Source organism: Chiloscyllium plagiosum, chromosome 11, assembly GCF_004010195.1.
Source record: "Chiloscyllium plagiosum isolate BGI_BamShark_2017 chromosome 11, ASM401019v2, whole genome shotgun sequence".
In the NCBI taxonomy this organism is placed as follows: Eukaryota; Metazoa; Chordata; class Chondrichthyes; order Orectolobiformes; family Hemiscylliidae; genus Chiloscyllium; species Chiloscyllium plagiosum.
This window is the reverse complement of record NC_057720.1, coordinates 84,221,687-84,240,591: the sequence shown is the minus strand read 5'-3', so window position 1 is coordinate 84,240,591 and position 18,905 is coordinate 84,221,687. Positions and strand designations below refer to the sequence as shown.

At 38.9% G+C, this 18,905-nt stretch overlaps 1 protein-coding gene across 4 annotated transcripts in view; it reads left to right on the top strand.

Moving 5' to 3' along the window:
• ralgps2 (Ral GEF with PH domain and SH3 binding motif 2) overlaps positions 1 to 14,396 on the top strand; it is a 519,857-nt gene extending 505,461 nt beyond the window's left edge. For all 4 annotated transcript variants that reach the window (XM_043699973.1, XM_043699970.1, XM_043699971.1 and 1 more), the window contains one exon: positions 14,324 to 14,396. In XM_043699973.1, coding sequence (XP_043555908.1) covers positions 14,324 to 14,381 — 58 coding nt within the window. In that variant the 3' untranslated portion in view covers positions 14,382 to 14,396. The remainder of the gene's footprint in view (positions 1 to 14,323) is intronic.
• The last annotated feature ends 4,509 nt before the right edge of the window (positions 14,397 to 18,905 follow it).

Genomic DNA, 18,905 nt, shown 5'->3' with positions numbered 1-18,905 from the left:
CAGGGATTTGGCAGATTCATTGTTAAAGTACTTTGTGCTGTCTTAAAACAGAACTTCAAGTCTGACTGAACCCATCCTCATTCTGGTTACATAACGGATTTATGGAATACCAAGAGTCCCAGCACAGAATCTAAGTTTGGTGTTTGAAAGATGAGAATACCCTTTCCTGTTCCATGGGTTCAACATTCCTTCCTTTCACTGTAACTAATTTAACTTTAACACTCTGCAGGGACACAGCTGTTTGCCATTTTATACCAGAGTGAGATAACAGAAGTGGAAATGCTCCAGATTGGGTAAAAGCAAACACATGGAACTAATCATCTATTTCATCTTGTCACTGGGGTACAAAAAAAAATTTGTCAGGGAATTATAAGCCACGATTAGACAGAAGAGATTTGCAGAATTAACATTCTATAACTTAGTCAACAGGATGTGTGTGAGAGAAAGTTGAATCATATGCTGCAAATGCCAAGGTTTGGCTTTTTGTCTTTTTCTGGATGCTGAGGAACAACCTATCAGTGCCAATCTTAGACTTGCTTCTGAATTACAAGTGGTGTTGAAATTGATGAATGTTTAGCTATGGTTCAAGTTTGTGGAATTTGCAACCATATGGAATAGTTGTGGTTCATAGCAGGGACTCATTTACTCATTTAAGGGAAAGCTGGATAAATACATGAGGGAAAAAGGAATACAAATATATGCTAAGAGGATGAAGTGAAATTGAGTAGGAGGACACAAATGTGGAGCATAAAAATGGCATAGACAAGTTTGGTCAACTAGCCTGTGTCTGCACTGTTAACTTTATGTATTAATTAAAACAAAGCACGTGTGACCCAGCACAAATCATTGAGTATATTTTGAAATGACCTGTTGATGTCAGCTATTTGACGTTGACTCAGTGTGTAAAGCTAATAATTTATATTTCTTGCAACTGATTTTTCTTAATTTAGCAGTCGCACATATATTTTTTGAATGCATATATTTTAAAAATTCAATATTAACCCTCAAATGTTATAGCTGTCTCTTGTCATTAGTTTGAAAATTATAGAAAACACATTTGACAATGGTATTATCCTTTCTATAGTGAAAGAGTGAGGAAGAGAATGTGTGAACAAAATGAAAAAAACTGCATTTATACAGTGCCTTTAGGATAGTTCAGTATCTACATATGCTTCATTGGATTTTATCATATAAAATTTGATACTAAGCTTCATGATAGAAATACTAGGGCAAGTGAAAAAAATCTTAGTTAAAAGAGTAGACTTAAGGAGCAACTTGAGCAGAGAGCACGCTGAAAAGGTTTAAGTCAAGTAATTAATACAGAGAGCATCAAGACTCTCTCTAATATAACAGATATCTGTAACTAATGGATACTTGCTGTGCTGTTGCTGAATACTTATGAATAAAATGGAGAATATATAGTGATCTAGCTCATTCATAGGTCTACAGTCTGGATCTGTAACCCATTTTGGGCTTGCATCATTTATCTTTTCCTTCAATAACAGTTATTTAGTTTGAAGGTGCTTTTACACTTTATATCAAGACACTTTTTCAGATTAATTTGGATTCTGGGCAAATTGAGTTCCATTACCACATTGAGAAGTCAAGTTTGAGTCGCCCAGCTTCATGCCAAAGCTTATCTGGAAGTGCTTACTTTTGGTAGAAGTCTACTTCCTTGAAAAGTTGAACTTGTTTAAATTCCTCTCCTAAGTCTAATCACCAGTTGCAGTCTCGTATTTTTACAGGTTTCAACTTTTTCTTCAATGTCTTCTGATCTCAATTAGATGCCACACAGTGCCTCTAACTACTATTTCTAATCTTAATGAACATTTTCTGTCTTGTACCAATCAATTTTCTTCCACACAACAGCAATTAATTCATTATAAAACTCTGGTTCATTCAAACTTTCATCGCTAGTCTTGGGTTTAGAAAGGCTTTGTGAGCATCTCCCTTAAACTGCTGAGTTCAAAAAGTTGGATGTGGCTGTTTCTAATAGACAATTCTTCTCACGTTTTACCTTGTATCAAGAGATGTAGCATAAACTAAATTATCCATTTTTAAAGGGTGTGCGGTAGCAGAGTGACCTTGATATGTATCACACAACACAAAGTTATAGTCCAACAGGTTTATTCGGAAGTACACTAGAATCATAGTCATAGAGATGTACAGTATGGAAACAGACCCTTCAGTCTAACTTGTCCATGCCGACCAGATATCCCAACCCGTCTAGTCCCACCTGCCAGCATCCGGCCCATATCCCTCCAAACCCTTCCTATTCATATATCCATCCATATGCCTTTTAAATGTTGCAATTGTACTAGTCTCCACCACTACTTCTGGCAGCTCATTCCATACATGTACCACTCTCTGCGTGAAAAGGTTGCCCTTTAGGTGTCTTATGTATCTTTCCCCTCTCACCCTAAACCTATGCCCTCTAGTTCTGGACTCCCCCACCCCAGGTAAAAGACCTTGTCTATTTACCCCATCCATGCCCCTCATAATTTTGTAAACCTCTATAAGTTCACCCCTCAGCCTCTAGGGATAACAGTCCTCGCCAATTCAACCTCTCCCTATAGCTCATATCACCCATCCCTGGCAACATCCTTGTAAATCTTTTCTGAACCCTTTCAAGTTTTACAACATCTTCCCGATACGAAGGAGACCAGAATTGCACATAATATTCCAATAGTGGCCGAACCAATGTTCTGTATAGCCGCAATATGACCTCCCAACTCCTGTACTCAATACTCTGACCAATAAAGGAAAGCATACCAAACACCTTCTTCACTATCCTATCTACCTGCGATTCCACTTTCAAGGAGTTATGAGCCTGCACTCCAAGGTCTCTTTGTTCAACAGCACTCCCTAGGACGTTACCATTAAGTGTATAAGTCCTGCTGAGATTTGCTTTTCCAAAATGCAGCACCTCGCATTTATCTGAATTAAACTCCATCTGCCATTTCTCAGCCGATTGGCCCATCTGTTCAACATCCCATTGTAATCTGAGGTAACCTTCTTCGTTGTCCACTACACCTCCAATTTTGGTGTCATCTGCAAGCTTACTAACTATACCTCTTATGCAGTGCTGCTCCTTCATGGATAGCTGTGGAACAGGATCAGAAGACACACAATTTAGAGCAAAAGATCACAGTGTCATGCAATAAATACATTAGATTGAGCAAACCTAGATTGCTGTTAAGTCTTCCATCTTTTAGAATAGGTTACAAGTTTCAGTTCATTAAAATGTAAATCCCAGAACTTCTTTTAAGTTGCATTCTCGAGATAACTTAAGGTTTTATTTTTAAAAAGTGACATCTGAGCTCAGACAATGCATTAAAGATGTGAAGTTAGAGTCTGCCTGTATCCCAATCTTGATTGACTGGTTCTATTTCCAAAATAGGAATTTATAAAATGTTACATGGATTGACTGCCTGCATTGACAACCTGTAGATTGTATGCTTTTTGAACAAAATAGAATGTATCTGCAATTACAGTTCTGCAAATGCAAAGTCATCCCATAGATTTATATGTGTGTGGGGGGGGAAGAGAGAAAGTGTGTGTGTGTGTAGATGTGTGCGCGTGTGTGCATGCTTGGTAGAGTGTGCGTGTGTGATGGAGTATAAGCCTGTGAGAGGGTGTCACACCCACACACATACCTTTCATAGGCTTATACTCTGTCATACTCATGCACACACTCTACCAGGTATGCACATATGCAAATGCGCACTCTCTCTCATGCACATAAAGACACACACATTCTCTCTCTCTCTCTCTCTCTCACACACACACACACACACACACACACACACACACACATACAAAAATCTATGGAGTGAATTTGCATTTGCAGATATATTCTACAAATTAAAAGTTACCTCGAGAATGTGACTTGAAAGAAGTTCTGGAATTTACATATTAATGAACAGAAACTGCAACCCATTCTAAAAGATGAAAGACTTAACATCAATCTAGGTTTGTTCAATGTAATATATATAGTAACCTCACATCTTTAAAGACACAGTGATCTTTTGCTATAAATTCTGTGTCTTATGATACTGCTCCATAGCTACTTGATGAAGGAGCAGCACTACAAAGGTAGTGCTTCTAAATAAACCTGTTGGACTATAACCTGGTGTTGTGTGATTTTTAACTTTGTCTATGCCAGTCCAATACCGGCACCGCCACATCCTTGGTATATATGTATGCATTCTTTGAAAGCATCAGAACAAGTTGAGTAGGTTATTACAAATTACGTGCAATAGTTTTGGCTCTATAAACTGTGGTGCAGAGCACAAAAGCAAGCAAGTTATGCTCCGTCTTTATAAACTAAATATTTGTGCTCCAGTTCAAATACTGTTTCCACTTTTAGACACCACACAAGGAGGAATGTGAAGACCTTGTCTTGATGCAGAGTCCAAGATGCAGAGGAGGTGGGGATTTACAGGAATGGTACTGGAGATGTGGGATCTCAGTTCCATGAAAATACAAAAGAAGATATTATTTTTATCCTTAGAACTGAGAGAGTTGGGGAGAGATCTAATACAGGCGAGTAAAATTATGCAAGGTTTGAATACAGTAAGGAGAAATGTATTTCATGTCCACAAGTTTACTAAATTGAGAAAAGTAAACTAGAAATGGGTTGGGAAGGAGGTTTTTCATGCAAGACTTACTGTAATCTATAATGCATTGCCTGAAAGAGCAGTGAAAGTAGATTAAATAATGAAAATTAGATAAATACTTGAACTGAAAAAAAATCATGATATATAGAGAAAGGACACAGAAATTGAACTTGTTGGAAATATTGTTCCAAAGAGTTGTCAATCCCATGATGCACTGACTCGCATCCTCTTGTGTTGAATCAGTCCGTGGTCTTTCTCTGTTTTTCTTTCCACTTTTTTCATATACCATTATGGTCATTTTCAGAAATTAATTTTCTTGTTCCTTGCTAATCCTAAATATTCCACCATATGATATGCTGCATCCTTCCTATATATTTCTAGCTTGAAATGTGGAATCTTTAGATTACCACAGATCATTTTTGACTCAAAGAAGGGCGCAAGGGATAAACCAGGAAGCTACAAGCTACTCAATCTCACCTCAGTGATGGGGAAACTATTGAAAGCAATTCTGATGGACAGAATTAATCTGCACTTGAAAACGCAGAGAATAATCAAGGTCAGCATGGTTCTGTTAAGGTAAGGTCATGTTTGACCAATCTGATTCAATTTTTTGAAGAGATAACCAGGTGTGTAGATCAGGGCAATGCATTTGAGATAGTCTGCTTAGACTTCAGCAAGAGTTTTGATAAAGTGCCGTGTGGGAGACTGATTACAGGGATAAGAGCCCATAAAATCTAATGAATTTTGGCTAACTGAGTACAGAATTGGCTGAATAGCAGGAAGCAGAAAGTGACACTCAAGGGTTTTTTTTGTAACTGGAAGTCTGTGTCCAGTGAGATACTGCAAGGATTGGTATTGGAGCCCTTGCTTTTATGCTATATAAAAGATTTCTTACTTGAATGTCAGAGGGTCAATCAGTTCATGGATGATATGAAAATTGGTGGAGTGGCAAATGGTGAGAAGAATAGCCTTAGGTTACATGTGGATGTAGGAGGGCTGGTGAGGTGCACTTATCAATGGAAAATGGAATTCAATCCAAATAGGTATGAGGTGATAAGCTTGAGCAGGACACACAAGGCAAGAAAATACATGATGAATGGTAGGATCTTGGGATGTATCATGGATCAGAAGAAGGTTGATGTGTATGTCCACTGGTCCCTTAAAGTAGTGGGATAGGTTATGCTGGAACTTTATTAAAAAGTTGGTTGAGCCACAACTAGTGTATTGTATGCTGTTCTGGGACCCACATCATGGCAATATGATTACATTGACAAGGGGGTAGAAGAGATTTACCAAGGTATTGCATGGGCTAGAGAGTTTTACTTATGAGGAGAGATTAGATACACTAGGGTTGTTTTCCTTGGGCCAGAGGAGACTGAGGGGGAAATTATAAGGGGCATAGACAGGATAGACAAGAAGAAACCTTTCCCCTTGGTGGAGGGATTAATGACCGTGGACATACATTTAAGATAAGGGGCAAGAGGGTTAGAGGAGATGTGAGGATTAATATTTTCATCCAAAGTGTGTTGAGAATCTGGAACACACTGTCTGAAGTGATGGTGGAGGCAGAAACCCTCATAACATTTAAGAAGTATTTAAATCTACATTTGCAATGCCAAGGGATACAAGATTATAGGCCAAATCCTGAACAATGGTATTAGAATAGTTATGTGGCTGTTTTTGACTGGATGGGCTGTACGACCTTTCTCTGTGCTGTTAACCTCTATAACTCCATGACTGACTCAGTCTTTCAAAGGATTTCAAAACTGTGAACTCCTTATAGGTCTTTTGGTGCGAGCAAGCTTAAAGTATGATGTACAGTTATAGTATCTTTTCCTAATGAAGAATGTAATATCACTGGGGGGAATGTAACAAAGACTCACTCGACTGGTAAGTCAAGTGTCCAATGAGGAAAAATGACTTGCCTGTATTATTTGTATTTTGATTGTATTCAGGTAGTGGGCATTATCTGGGGATTTAATTGGGGTCCTATAAATAGGGTCAGACTATACCGTAGATGATGGGTTAGGAAGTAAATGTCTGTAATCTGCAACATTCCAAATAAATACAGTAGTTTTAAGAGTATGTAAAGAATGGCTTAAGATCCTGGCTTTCTGGATTGAGACATGGGAGCAGAGAATGGCTGCCTAAAAAAACTTAAAAGTTTTCAGATCGAAAATAGAAGCCCAAGTGACCACTGTGAAAAATGATGGAAAGCAAGTGTAAATTACTCAGATTAGATTAGATTACTTAGATTAGATTAGATTACTTACAGTGTGGAAACAGGCCCTTCGGCCCAACAAGTCCACACCGCCCCGCCGAAGCGCAACCCACCCATACCCCTACACATCTACCCCTTACCTAACACTACGGGCAATTTAGCATGGCCAATTCACCTGACCTGCACATCTTTGGACTGTGTGAGGAAACCAGAGCACCCGGAGGAAACCCACGCAGACACGGGGAGAATGTGCAAACTTCACACAGTCAGTCGCCTGAGGTGGGAATTGAACCCGGGTCTCTGACGCTGCAGTGCTAACCACTGTGCCACCGTGCCGCCCATTGTCAGGATATGATTCCATTTTGGTCTTTTCTGACTCGGAACCACATGGCCATCAGAAGAATAAAATGTAATGTAATATGTACAAGGGTTGCATCGCTCCATGGAGAAAATAAGGCATTACATTCATTTTGTCATCTTTTACAAGAAATAAAATCAGACTTAATTTACGAGGTGAATGCCCACAAGTTGAATAAGAATGAAGGTTTGGATCACTCAGTAGATTTTTTGGATGAAATCTACTGGATTTGCATTTTAAAAATGCCAATGAGGCATGCTCAGTATTTAATTGATTTTAGAGATCAGATAATCAATCCATGGAAGAATATCTTGGGAAATTTAGCAAATTCAAGTACAGCTGCAATACTAGCATCTACACTTAAATGTGGAAAATTATTCAAGTATATTCTGTATATGAAAAGCTGAACAAATTTAACTTGGCTAATTACCACCCATCAAAGGGCGGCACGGTGGCTCAGTAGTTAGCACTGCTGCTTCACAGCGCCAGGTTCAATTCCCACCTCGGGCGACTGTCTGTGTGGTATTTGCACATTCTCCTCATGTCTGCGTGGGTTTCCTCCGGGTGCTCCAGTTTCCTCCCACAGTCCAAAAGGTGTGCAGGTCAGGTGAATTGGCCATGCTAAATTGCCCATAGTGTTAGGTGCATTCGTCAGGGGGAAATGTAGGGAAATGAATCTGGGTAGGTTACTCTTCGGAGGGTCAGTGTTGATTTGTTGGGCCGAAGGGCCTGTTTCTGCTCTGTAGGGAATCTAATCAAAAGTGGACAAACAGCTCAATTTCAGAAGTGAGGTGGAAGTGAATGTCCTTGACATCTGGGCTGCATTTAACTGAGTGTGGCATCAAGCAACCCTGGCAAAAGTACAGTTAGTGGGAATCAAGAGAAAACTCTCTGCTGATTGGATTCATGCCTAGCACAAAGGAAGATGGTTGTGGTGTTAGAGATCAGTCATCTCAGTAGATGTTCCTCAGGATATTTTTCTAATAAGTTTGTTCATAGATACTATTACACACCTTTTGATCAGTGGATTTGAACCTGAGTTTCTAACTCAAAGGTAGGGATACTAGTACTGCATGACAAGAGCCTCAATTCTTTGGGATAGTGTTCTTGGCTCAATCACTTCCAGCTGCTTTATCACTGAACTTCCCTTGAACATAAGGTTAGAACTGGCAATGTTTACAGTGATGATTGCACAGTGTTAATCACCATTTTCAATTTCTCAAATACTGAAGCAGTCCATATCCAAATGCAAGAAGACCTGAACAATATTCTGCCAAACAATTGGCAACTGATATTCATGACACACAAGTGCCAGGCAATGAACATTTCCAACAGGAGAGAATCTTAACCATCACTCCTTGGCATTCAGTGGTGTTAGTATTTGCTGAAATTCCCCCATTATCAACATCCTGAGGGTTACCATTGACCAGAAACTGAACTGAGCTAGCCGTGTAAGTACAGAGTGGCTATGAGAGCAAGTCAGAGGCTAGGAATACTACAGTGCATAACTCACCTCCTGACTCCCCAACCTGTCCACTATTTACAAGGCACAGGTTAGGAGTGAGAGGGAATACTCTCCACTTACCTGGTGGATGAATGCAGCTGCAAGACACTCAATAAACTTGACATTATACAGGAAAAGGCAGCCCACGTGATTTTCATACAAATATTTAATCCATCACTGCACTTAGTAGCAGCAGTATTACCATCTACAAATTGCAATACATAAATAATACATAAATTCATCAAGTCTCCTTCGACAGTGTCCTCCAAACCCACAGCTACTACTACTTAGAAGGACAAGGACAGTAGATACATAGAAACACCAGTACCTGCAAGTTCCACTTCAAGCCATTGACCATCTTGATGTGGAAATATATCGCTATCCTTACAGTGTCACTGCATCAGAGTCTTGGAACTCCATCTCTAATGGCATTGTGGCTGTGCTTGCACCAAATATACTGCAGTATTTCCAGAAGGCAACTCACCACCATCTTCTCAAGGACAACTAGAGGTGAGAAATAAATGATAGCTCAGCCAGTGACACCCACATGCCATGGACTAATTTTTAAAAATTAATGTTCCTATTGTATTGCACAGTGTGGGGATTGCTTGATAGGAATTTGACTTTTAAATTACTAGATGGCTTTAAAGTGTCTTATGTGACCAGCCAACTATTTCTATTTGGTTTTCAGTTCTTGAAGAAGAAGAAAACTTTGGATCAGATGTCTCCTGATTTTAAAAAATTCTGGGGGAGTTACGATTTCCTTGAACCTTCATGGAATAAATGATACAATTCTTTGTTGCAAGGAGTTGAAGGCTGAATACATGCCAGATTTTAAAATAGTAGAGATACCAGAAACAGGTGTCAATGCAAGGCAGAATGAGGATGAAAGTGTCTTAAGCAGATCTGGTTATTACAACAGAAGACTAGCTCAGTTCTATTAAAATATTAGGGGAAAATTCTTCCCACACAACTTGAAATATTTTACCTTGAGGAACCACTGTTTCTTTTAAGCAAAGAGCATTGAAGGTTCAGAGCTATATGGAAACGAGATTAATGGAAATCATATCGGATTACTGCACAGAGTAATTTGGCAGAGACATGAGCCAAATTACTTTCTTTGCTGTAAATTTCTATGACTTGATGATCCAGTAGCAAATATTTTTCCAAATGGTTAATATCTTCTACACATTGTTCATCATTCAAGTCTACTTGAGAGAAGACATTAAATGGACCTAAATTTTCCACTGAGTTGCCAACCAAATGAGTAGATTTAGGACAACATAAAATAACTTTTCAAATGGGTCAACAAGAAAGTCTTCATGTATCAAATGGGGTCAAAATAGATTGGGAATTCCTCAATCCAACTCCTCTTCATTCCCATTCAAAAATTGAGCAAGACTATATTCAACAGTAATATTGAAAAGGGAATTGGATAAATACTAAAAGGGGAGAAATTTACTGGACTTTGGAGAAAGATCAAGGTGTAACGCTAATCAATAACTCGTTGAGAGAGCCAAAACAGCACAAAAGACCAAATTATCTTCTGTGCAGTAAGGTTCTGAGATTCAACTGAAAACTGCTGGAAGGTATGTCCATGGCTGATATAACATTGAAGGAGCTATTTTGTAAGCTGCTTCTTAAGATTGGTGTTTCATTTGCTTACATATGGATCTCTTTAGTACTTTGGGGTTTATATCATGGTTTATTTTTATTTTTACTCAACTTTCCACAAAGCAGTAGTAATCATTCCCTCCTGTACTATGAAGAGGAGAAGGGTGAAGACATGGAAGAGGCTAAGAGTTAAACCTCATTCATATGGTTGAACAATGCAATATATCTTCTTTAGGCATCCCCAGAATGCAGAGTTTGGGGAGAAATAAGGAAAGGAAATCACAACAAGGAGACTATAACTGATGGACCACAACTCGCAATAAACCATACTTGACCATAAAAAAGACACATGAAAGCTCTTTATTCTTGCCTATCCCCTGATAAACACCATCTGTAGTCAACATTTCTGACAAAGAGTTTTGCAAGGTGAAAGTTAATATTTCTCCTGCAATCATCCAACTTGTAAAAGTTGAAAGCATTCAAAGAATTAATTTGCATCTATATTTGATGTTGTCCTTGCTTGAAACAGCAGAAAGAGACAACTGAAGTGGGGCAGTTTTGATCATCAAAAAGGTAAGAGATGAATTTGTCAGATTCTTTCTGATCCTCCTAATCTAATTAGTTTGAGCTTTTATCTGTTTTTTATGGTTTTCCAGGAGATGACATTGCCTCGGAGTGGGATGGGGTCTGTATGTAAGACAACATAATTTTATGGAACATGTTAAATGGGCCAATATCTCTTTTACTGTCTGTCAATTTCTAATTAGTTAAAACTTTCCCTTGTTACAATTCTTATTTACACAATGACTGCTCTCTATGTCAACCAACCTACTTAGGTTCCCAATGTGCCAGTGTTGCACAATGCTCCCTTATTGCCCTGAGGTTACACGTTGGGTAAAAGGTTTTCCTGTGAACTTTGAGACTTGACATGCCTCTCGTTTCTCAGTTGCTGCTGCTCCAAAGGAAGTGTTTCAAGTACACTGGCACATGTCTAATGTTTATTCATATGAATGCATTGAGGGGATGCCTTAAAGAAGTGGGTTTACTGCCATTCAGTGGAGCGAAGGTGACATCCACACATATTCTTTGCAGTTCTTTCGTGTTGGGCTCCGGTGCACATGTACTTGGCTGGTCATAGAGTCATACAGCATGGAAACAGACCCTTCAGTCCAACCAATCCATGCTGAACATAATCCCAAACTAAACAAGTCCCACCTGCCTGCATTTGGCCCATGTCCCTCCAAACATTTCTTATTCACATACGTATCCAAATGTCTTTTAAACATTGTAACTGTATCCACATCCACCACTTCCTCTGAAAGTTCATTTCACATGTGAACTACTCTCTGTATAAAAATGTTGTCTTTTTAAAATCGTTCTCTTCTCACCTTAGTCTTGAACACACCCACCCTAGGGAAAAGACACCTGCCATTGACCTTCTAAAAGGCAACCCCCCCCCCACTCCCAAACTCCTACTTTCCAGTGAAAAAAGTTTGACCTCTCTTTCTAATTCAAATATTCCATTCCTGGCAACATCCTTGTAAATCTTTTCTGAACACTATTCAGCTTAATTATATCCTTCCTATAACAGGACAACCAGAGCTGGAGAGAGTACTCCAGAAGAGGCCTCACCAATGACCCATACAACCTCAACATGTCATTCCAACTCCTATACTCAAAGTTCTGAGCAATGAAGGCAAATGTGCTAAACACCTTCTTGACCACCCTGTCTACATGTGACACAAACTTCAAAGAATTATGTACCTGAACCCCTAGGTATCTCTGTTCTGCAACACTACCCTAGTCTTGCCAAGTCACTACTATAAGTCTTGTCCTTGTTTGTTTTACCAAAATGCAATAACTGACATTTATTCAAACTAAACTCCATCTGCCACTGCTTAACCCATTGACCCAATTGATCAAGATCTCTTTGTAATCTTCACTGGCCACTATGCCACCAATTTTGGTGTCATCCATAAACTTACTAACCATGCCTTCTATATTCTCATCTAAATCATTTATATAAATGACAAACAAAATTGGACCAAGCACCAATCCCTATGGAACACCGCTGGTCACAGGCATCCAGTCTGAAAAACAACCCTCCACCACCACTCTGTCTCCTACCATTAAACCAATTCTGTATCCAATTGACAAGCTCACCCTAAATCCTTTGTGATCTAACTTTACTAATAATCACAAAAAATTCTTGAAAGCCCTGTGAAAGTTCAGAGTATCTGTTGAAGCATTGTTTTCTGTCATTGTGCATCTTCTTCTGATGACTTGGAGTAATTTGCTACACTGTCACAGTCTTCCAGATGTTCTTCAAACTGTATGATATTTACTGCAATGTGGTATGTGAGCATCTGCCATTTCTCTATAATCTGAAGGTTATTTTTGGAAATTGTCTCTACTGCCTTCATATGAGATCAACATTTTCAAATCTTTGGTTTTATGCCAGTTGTTTCTTCATATGCCATGAAGAAATTAGCACTTTCCATCATTTTGATTTCCAGAGTATCATTCTCACTCGTGTTCAGTGAGTCATATGATGACATCCCTTCTAATCTCAATTAATTCTTCACAAGCTGGTGTCCTTTTGCCTCTTTGATGAGAAAACAGACTTTTGGAAGCTGCCTGAGTATCTACAAGTGTCAAGCAATGCTGAAAATATATTGTTGCAGCAGGCAGATTCTCCCTCCACAAGTCCCTAACCTCTTTTGCCAATTCACTTACATGAGTAACCAATCAAAGAAAAATCAGTGCCATTATTGAAGGGTAGTTGCTGGATAAGCCTTTTCCCAGGGGTCAAGTGCTGAGTGATTGGGTTTGGGGTATGTTGGGAGTGTGTGCTAAGAATTGCCTTGAGCAGGTGAAAGTATCTTTTTGTTAAAGTTGTCTTTAGCTAAGCGTGGAAAGGCCACTTTCTGGGTCCAGGAGTTCCATCTGCTGAACCCAAGACAAGAGCTACTAGATTTTGAAAATCCGTAACCACAGTTATCTATAATAGTCAAATTGATCTTTTATAAAGATTGTTTGGATAGTAACAAGGAGCCATTTAGATATGATGCATCATTTAATTAGACAAAAACAGGAAGGAAGTTTAGGATGGTTCACTGATTCCAAAGGACAAATAGGCTATTGACCTCTTCTCAAGTCTTTTTCCTTCTCACGTGATCTATCTTCCATATGGTAAAGGTGGCTGACTGACCAGGATTGCCACCAACAAGGACCACCTACTGAGGATAGCCCTCTGACCCTGAGCACTTGCTGATGTGCCATATTCCTAAGGACTATTAGTTTACACTGTGTCAATTACTTGTCTGCATCATTTTGGTCAATGACTATAGGTCAGTTCCTCGTGACATCAACATGACCATTATCACTTTGCCCATCACAGCTGAAGGTTAGTTTATCATTGTAAGACAGAAGCTACATATTTTCCCAAACACTGCGTTGATAACAGGGTATAATTGGTGTCAGATAAAATTTGACATATGTGCAATGGAATATCATGATCTTGGTGAAGCTCATGTTCTTTCTTTTGTACCTTCCTTTTGTCTTTGTTTGGTAGAATTTTGGAAAGCTAGTAGTTAACAGGAGTTAAATAAAATCTCATGCGGCAGTAAATACTCAAAATTCAGTTTTAAGGGGACCCAATTTCTGATTTAAGGCACCATCCAGGGAATATATGGGGAGAAAGCAGCCTCAAACAGGGATGGGGAGGAGAAGGGGGTTGCTAGCAGGATTGGTGAAGATGGAAGTTGCAAGAAGTAGAATGGGAGCAACAGATTACAAGAAGGTTGGGAGAAATAAGCTGCAAAAGGGTGGTTAGGATAAAAGGGCTGCAAGAGGGGTGTGAAGAAGGAAGAGGGAGGTGAAAGAGGTATAAGGGAGGAAAGAACTGCAGAGGCTAGAATCCAAGGTAGACAAGCTGAAGAAGTGTTACACTCGAAACGTTGACTTCTCCACCTCCTGATGCTGCCTGGCTTGCTTTGTACTTCCAGCCTCCTGCTTGTCAACCCTGAAAAAAAGGAAGAGCCGAGAAGGAGGCTGCATGAGTAATGAAGGAAAGTCTACAAAGGGGTGAGAACCATTTTAACAGAGCAATATTTCGCTTATTGTTCTCAAGAAATTTTTAAATTGCTGAAATAATGATTTCCTTACAAATAAATACTGTACTTTGAAAAATTGTAGTGAATCCTCCTTAAATGTATGTTAGTCATTATTGAATCTGAGATTGAGATCCAACATGAAATAAGTAAATTATTCACCTTTGTGCTTATTCAAAGGAAGCAAATTAACTGTGACCTCACCAGTTTGTAGAAGGTGGGCTTAAGATGGTGGTGTTTCATGTGTAAAAGTGTGTGCCATTTAGTTTGAAAGAAACTTGTATTAGATCTGTTGTCTTATACAAATTTAAATGCAGTGATGTACAGGGAAGTAATCTATTTGTCTTGTGGCTTTAAGTTTAATGATTGTGTTAATAACTATTGACGATATTGATGAATTGTTTTAATTCTGCTTCTGTGCAAATCCAAAAACCCATATTCCAACACAAATTCAGAAATGTAGTTACTATTACTAAAATGAGGTAGTGAAAATGAAAAGGTAGTCCCTGGTAATCAAAAGTTGACCTTGATAAAGTCTCAAGAGGACTGTTGACAAGCATAAATACTATATTTATTAAAGAGCAAAATTAAGTTTCAATAAACCATAGGTTAATGAGTTAACTCATCAGAGTGATTTAAAAGGACCCCATCACAAAGCGCAATTTGACAAATGATGGTCTGCATGGATTCAGGACAAATTATGCTCAACTGATTTTGTGGAGTTTTTCAAAGATATTAGAGACAAGGTCAGCAGAAGTGTTTGATACTAAGATTTCCAAGAATATTTTGATACAGTTCCACATCGAAAGTCCAAATGTTTATGGAAGGTTCGCAAGACTGCAAGTTTTTCCAAGTGAGCAGGGAACTACAAGGATACATACTCGTAGTTAACCACCATGGCCTCATTTATGAAATATTAATAACACTGAAGAGAGTATCAGAAATTAACTGTGCAAATTTGCAGGTAAGTTGGTAATAAAGCAAATGACAAGGAACTCAAGAAGTAGATTTAGAAGTAGTTGATGTTGCTGGAAAACTTGAGTTATATGTTAATTTGAGTAATGCTACAAGTGGAAAATACCCGAATATGTAACGAGTAGAGCACTCATGCAGCAGATTCATTAGAAAAATAATTTCAGGGCTTTTGTAGAGAAATTATTGAAATTATTTGCAAAATGCATGACTGCAGCAGAGAGGAATGCAGTGTTCAAATTCCAATCAGAATCAAAAGTAATATTTTGTCTGTATGGAAAAAGCATTTGGTAATACTCAACTGAGGTTCTGTCTGCAACTCTAATCACCTTGCTAAAGGGATCGTTTGTAGAGTTTAAAAGTGTGCACTTGAGACAGCAAGAGGAATAAGGAACCCAGTATTGAGGAACCCAGTAGCCGCATGGAGGCAGTGAGAAAGTTGAATTTGCATGAAAATCAGAAATCTTATGATAATACAGTAATGATGAACTACTGCCGCTCTCTGTGAATGAAATTTTCATTACGTTCATTTAGATATTCAATCATTTTTAGAATACTAATCGCAATCGATTGTTCTTAAGCTAGGGCACTTTTGAGGTTTTTGTATAGGAACACAGGCTGCAAATCCTCAGATGTGCAGAAAAATAAAAGTCAGATACCTTTGTTTTCTTTTCTTTTGTCAAAGCAGCATTTAATTTAATTCAGCCAATGAACCACTTACTGTCTTTACAAGCAATAATTTGTTTATGGCTGAGGTAAAGATGAAACAGTCAGAAATAACTATGCTTACCTGGTTAGGAGTATCAGGTACAGTAGGAGAAAGTGAGGACTGCAGATGGTGGAGATCATAATTGAAGAGTGTGGTGCTAGAAAAGCACAGCCCATCAGGCAGCATCTGAGGAGCAGGAGAATCGAAGTTTCGGGCATAAGCCCTTCATCAGATACAGTACTCTTTTTCAGAGGGCAATAGTTCACCAATTGAGCATTTTTCTGGATAAAAGCAGTGTTAGCAATTTACTGATGAGCAGTATCATCCATAGTCGAGAGTGTGGTGCTGGAAAAGCACAGCCGGTCAGGCAGCATTCGACGAGCAGGAGAATCGATGTTTTGGCATAAGCCCTTCATCACAAATCATCCATAACCTGACTGAGTGAATCACCCAAATATTATGTAACTTGTTGGATCCTTGTTGTATTGAGTTTGGTTGAATGACAATGGGATGCATTCTACACAAGATAATTTATCCACAGCTTTAAGTTACTGCCAAGAAACAAATTTGAAAATTACCTCCATTTTCTGCTTGATAAAAATACTTATTTTCTAATTCAGACAATAGAGAGAGACTGAAAGTTGCTCATCATGTGCAATATGATTTTCGTTATGACACTGTTTGCAATTAACCTCTGGAAATATTTATTAAATACCTTTTTCTTGAAGATCAGGTTTCTTTTAGACAGAACCATGAAAGTAGAGTGAATTTTCTGAGAAATGTTTATAAACGTGACTTCCTTTATTGCTTCAGATCAATCACCTTATCATCCTCATGTGTTCTCTGTTCATAGGTAGGTACTTGGCTCATGGTTGACTTTCCATATGTCTCTATCCTGTGCCAGTCTTTTTATTTGCCAATAACTTCCTTCAGTTTTCAAGCCATCAAACATTGATATTCACTTCTTTCCTTGTGTTCTTTATCTGCGGGAGAGATAAAAACATACATCCCGTCGGAATTCAGCTGGAATTATGAAGATAATCGATCTGGCAAGCGAAACTTCATTGCATGGCTGCGCCGTTAGAAGGCTAATTAAAGTTTGGGGTGAAATCTCTTGTTGTTGATGGAAATTGAAGCAGGGAGATATTTGCACCAGAAGTGTTGGATATGACTTGGAAAAGGGTGGAAGGTAGAGGTGAAGTAGGGACTCCTGGGTACTTTATCATGGATGTCTAATTAGGAAATGTATTCTGTGAGTTGAAGCTAATATTGCTTATTCACTTGGAGATAAAAATACTGAAGTCATAGTAAGAATTCTGTGGGACAAACCCTTAGTGATCAGGAATATTATGGTTTCTTTTAAAAAAAGATAACGTAATATAGTTTAGACTTGTACATTGGCGAGACGCTTGTAGTTATTGAGTAATGAGGCGTTACACAGACATATATAGCTGAACAGTGAATGGATTATTATTTGCAGCAGTGAGAGTCAGGGTAATTAGCCCACTGCCAAAGTGTACACCATAAAATTATACTTAGTGGTTGAAGTATGGACTGTGAAAACTATAAAACTATACTGTGTGGTTAAAGCATGGGCTGTGAACTAAATCTGTGTGATTAAGGTATGAACTGTGAAACTGTATTGTGTGGTCAAAGCATGGACCAGACATTTACCATATTGGACTGTAAAATCAGTTTTTGAGTAAAGTTTGAACCAAAGTGACGCAAGATTGAGTTTCTTTTTATTTGATATAATTCTAGTTTCTCACTTCTTGTGTCTTACAATGCACAAGGGTTTATTTTTGAGATTTTCATCTCCCACAAGCAGAAGCTGCCATTCAATTTATTTACATAGAACATTACAGCGCAGTACAGGCCCTTCGGCCCTCGATATTGCGCCGCCCTGTCATACTAATCTGAAGCCCATCCCACCTACACTATTCCATGTACGTGCATTTGCCTGTCCAATGATGACTTAAATGCACTTAAAGTTGGTGAATCTACTACCAATGCAGGTAAAGCATTCCATACCCTTACTACTCTCTGAGTAAAGAAACTACCTCTGACATCTGTCTTATACCCTATCTCCCCTCACTTTAAAGTTGTGTCCCCTTGTGTTTGCCGTCCCCATACTTGGAAAATGGCTCTCCCTATCCACCCTTTCTAACCCTCTGATTATCTTGTATGTCTCTCTTAAGTCACCTCTCAACCTCCTCCTCTCTAACGAGGACAGCCTCAAGGCCCTCAACCTTTCCTCATAAGACATTCCTTCCATACCAGGCAACATCCTAGTAAATCTCCTCTGCACCCTTTCCAAAGCTTCCACATCCTTCTTATAATGCGGTGACCAGAACTGTACACAATACTCCAAGTGTGGCCGTACCAGAGCTTTGTACAGCTGCAGCATAACCTCCTGGTTCCGGAACTCAATCCCTCTATTAATAAAGGCCAAAACACTGTGTGCCTTCTTAACAACCCTGTCAATCTGGGTGGCAACTTTCAGGGATCTGTGTACATCTGAGATCTCTCTGTTCATCTGCACTCTCAAGAATCCTACCATTAGCCCAGTACTTTGCATTCCGATTACTCCGGCCAAAGTGTATCACCTTACACTTGTCCACATTAAACTCCATTTGCCACCTCTCAGCCCAGCTCTGCATCCTATCTATGTCTCTCTGCAACCTACTACATCCTTCGTCATTATCCACAACTCCACCGACCTTTGTGTCGTCCTCAAATTTATTAACCCACCCTTCTAAGCCCTCATCCAGGTCATTTATAAAAATGATAAACAGC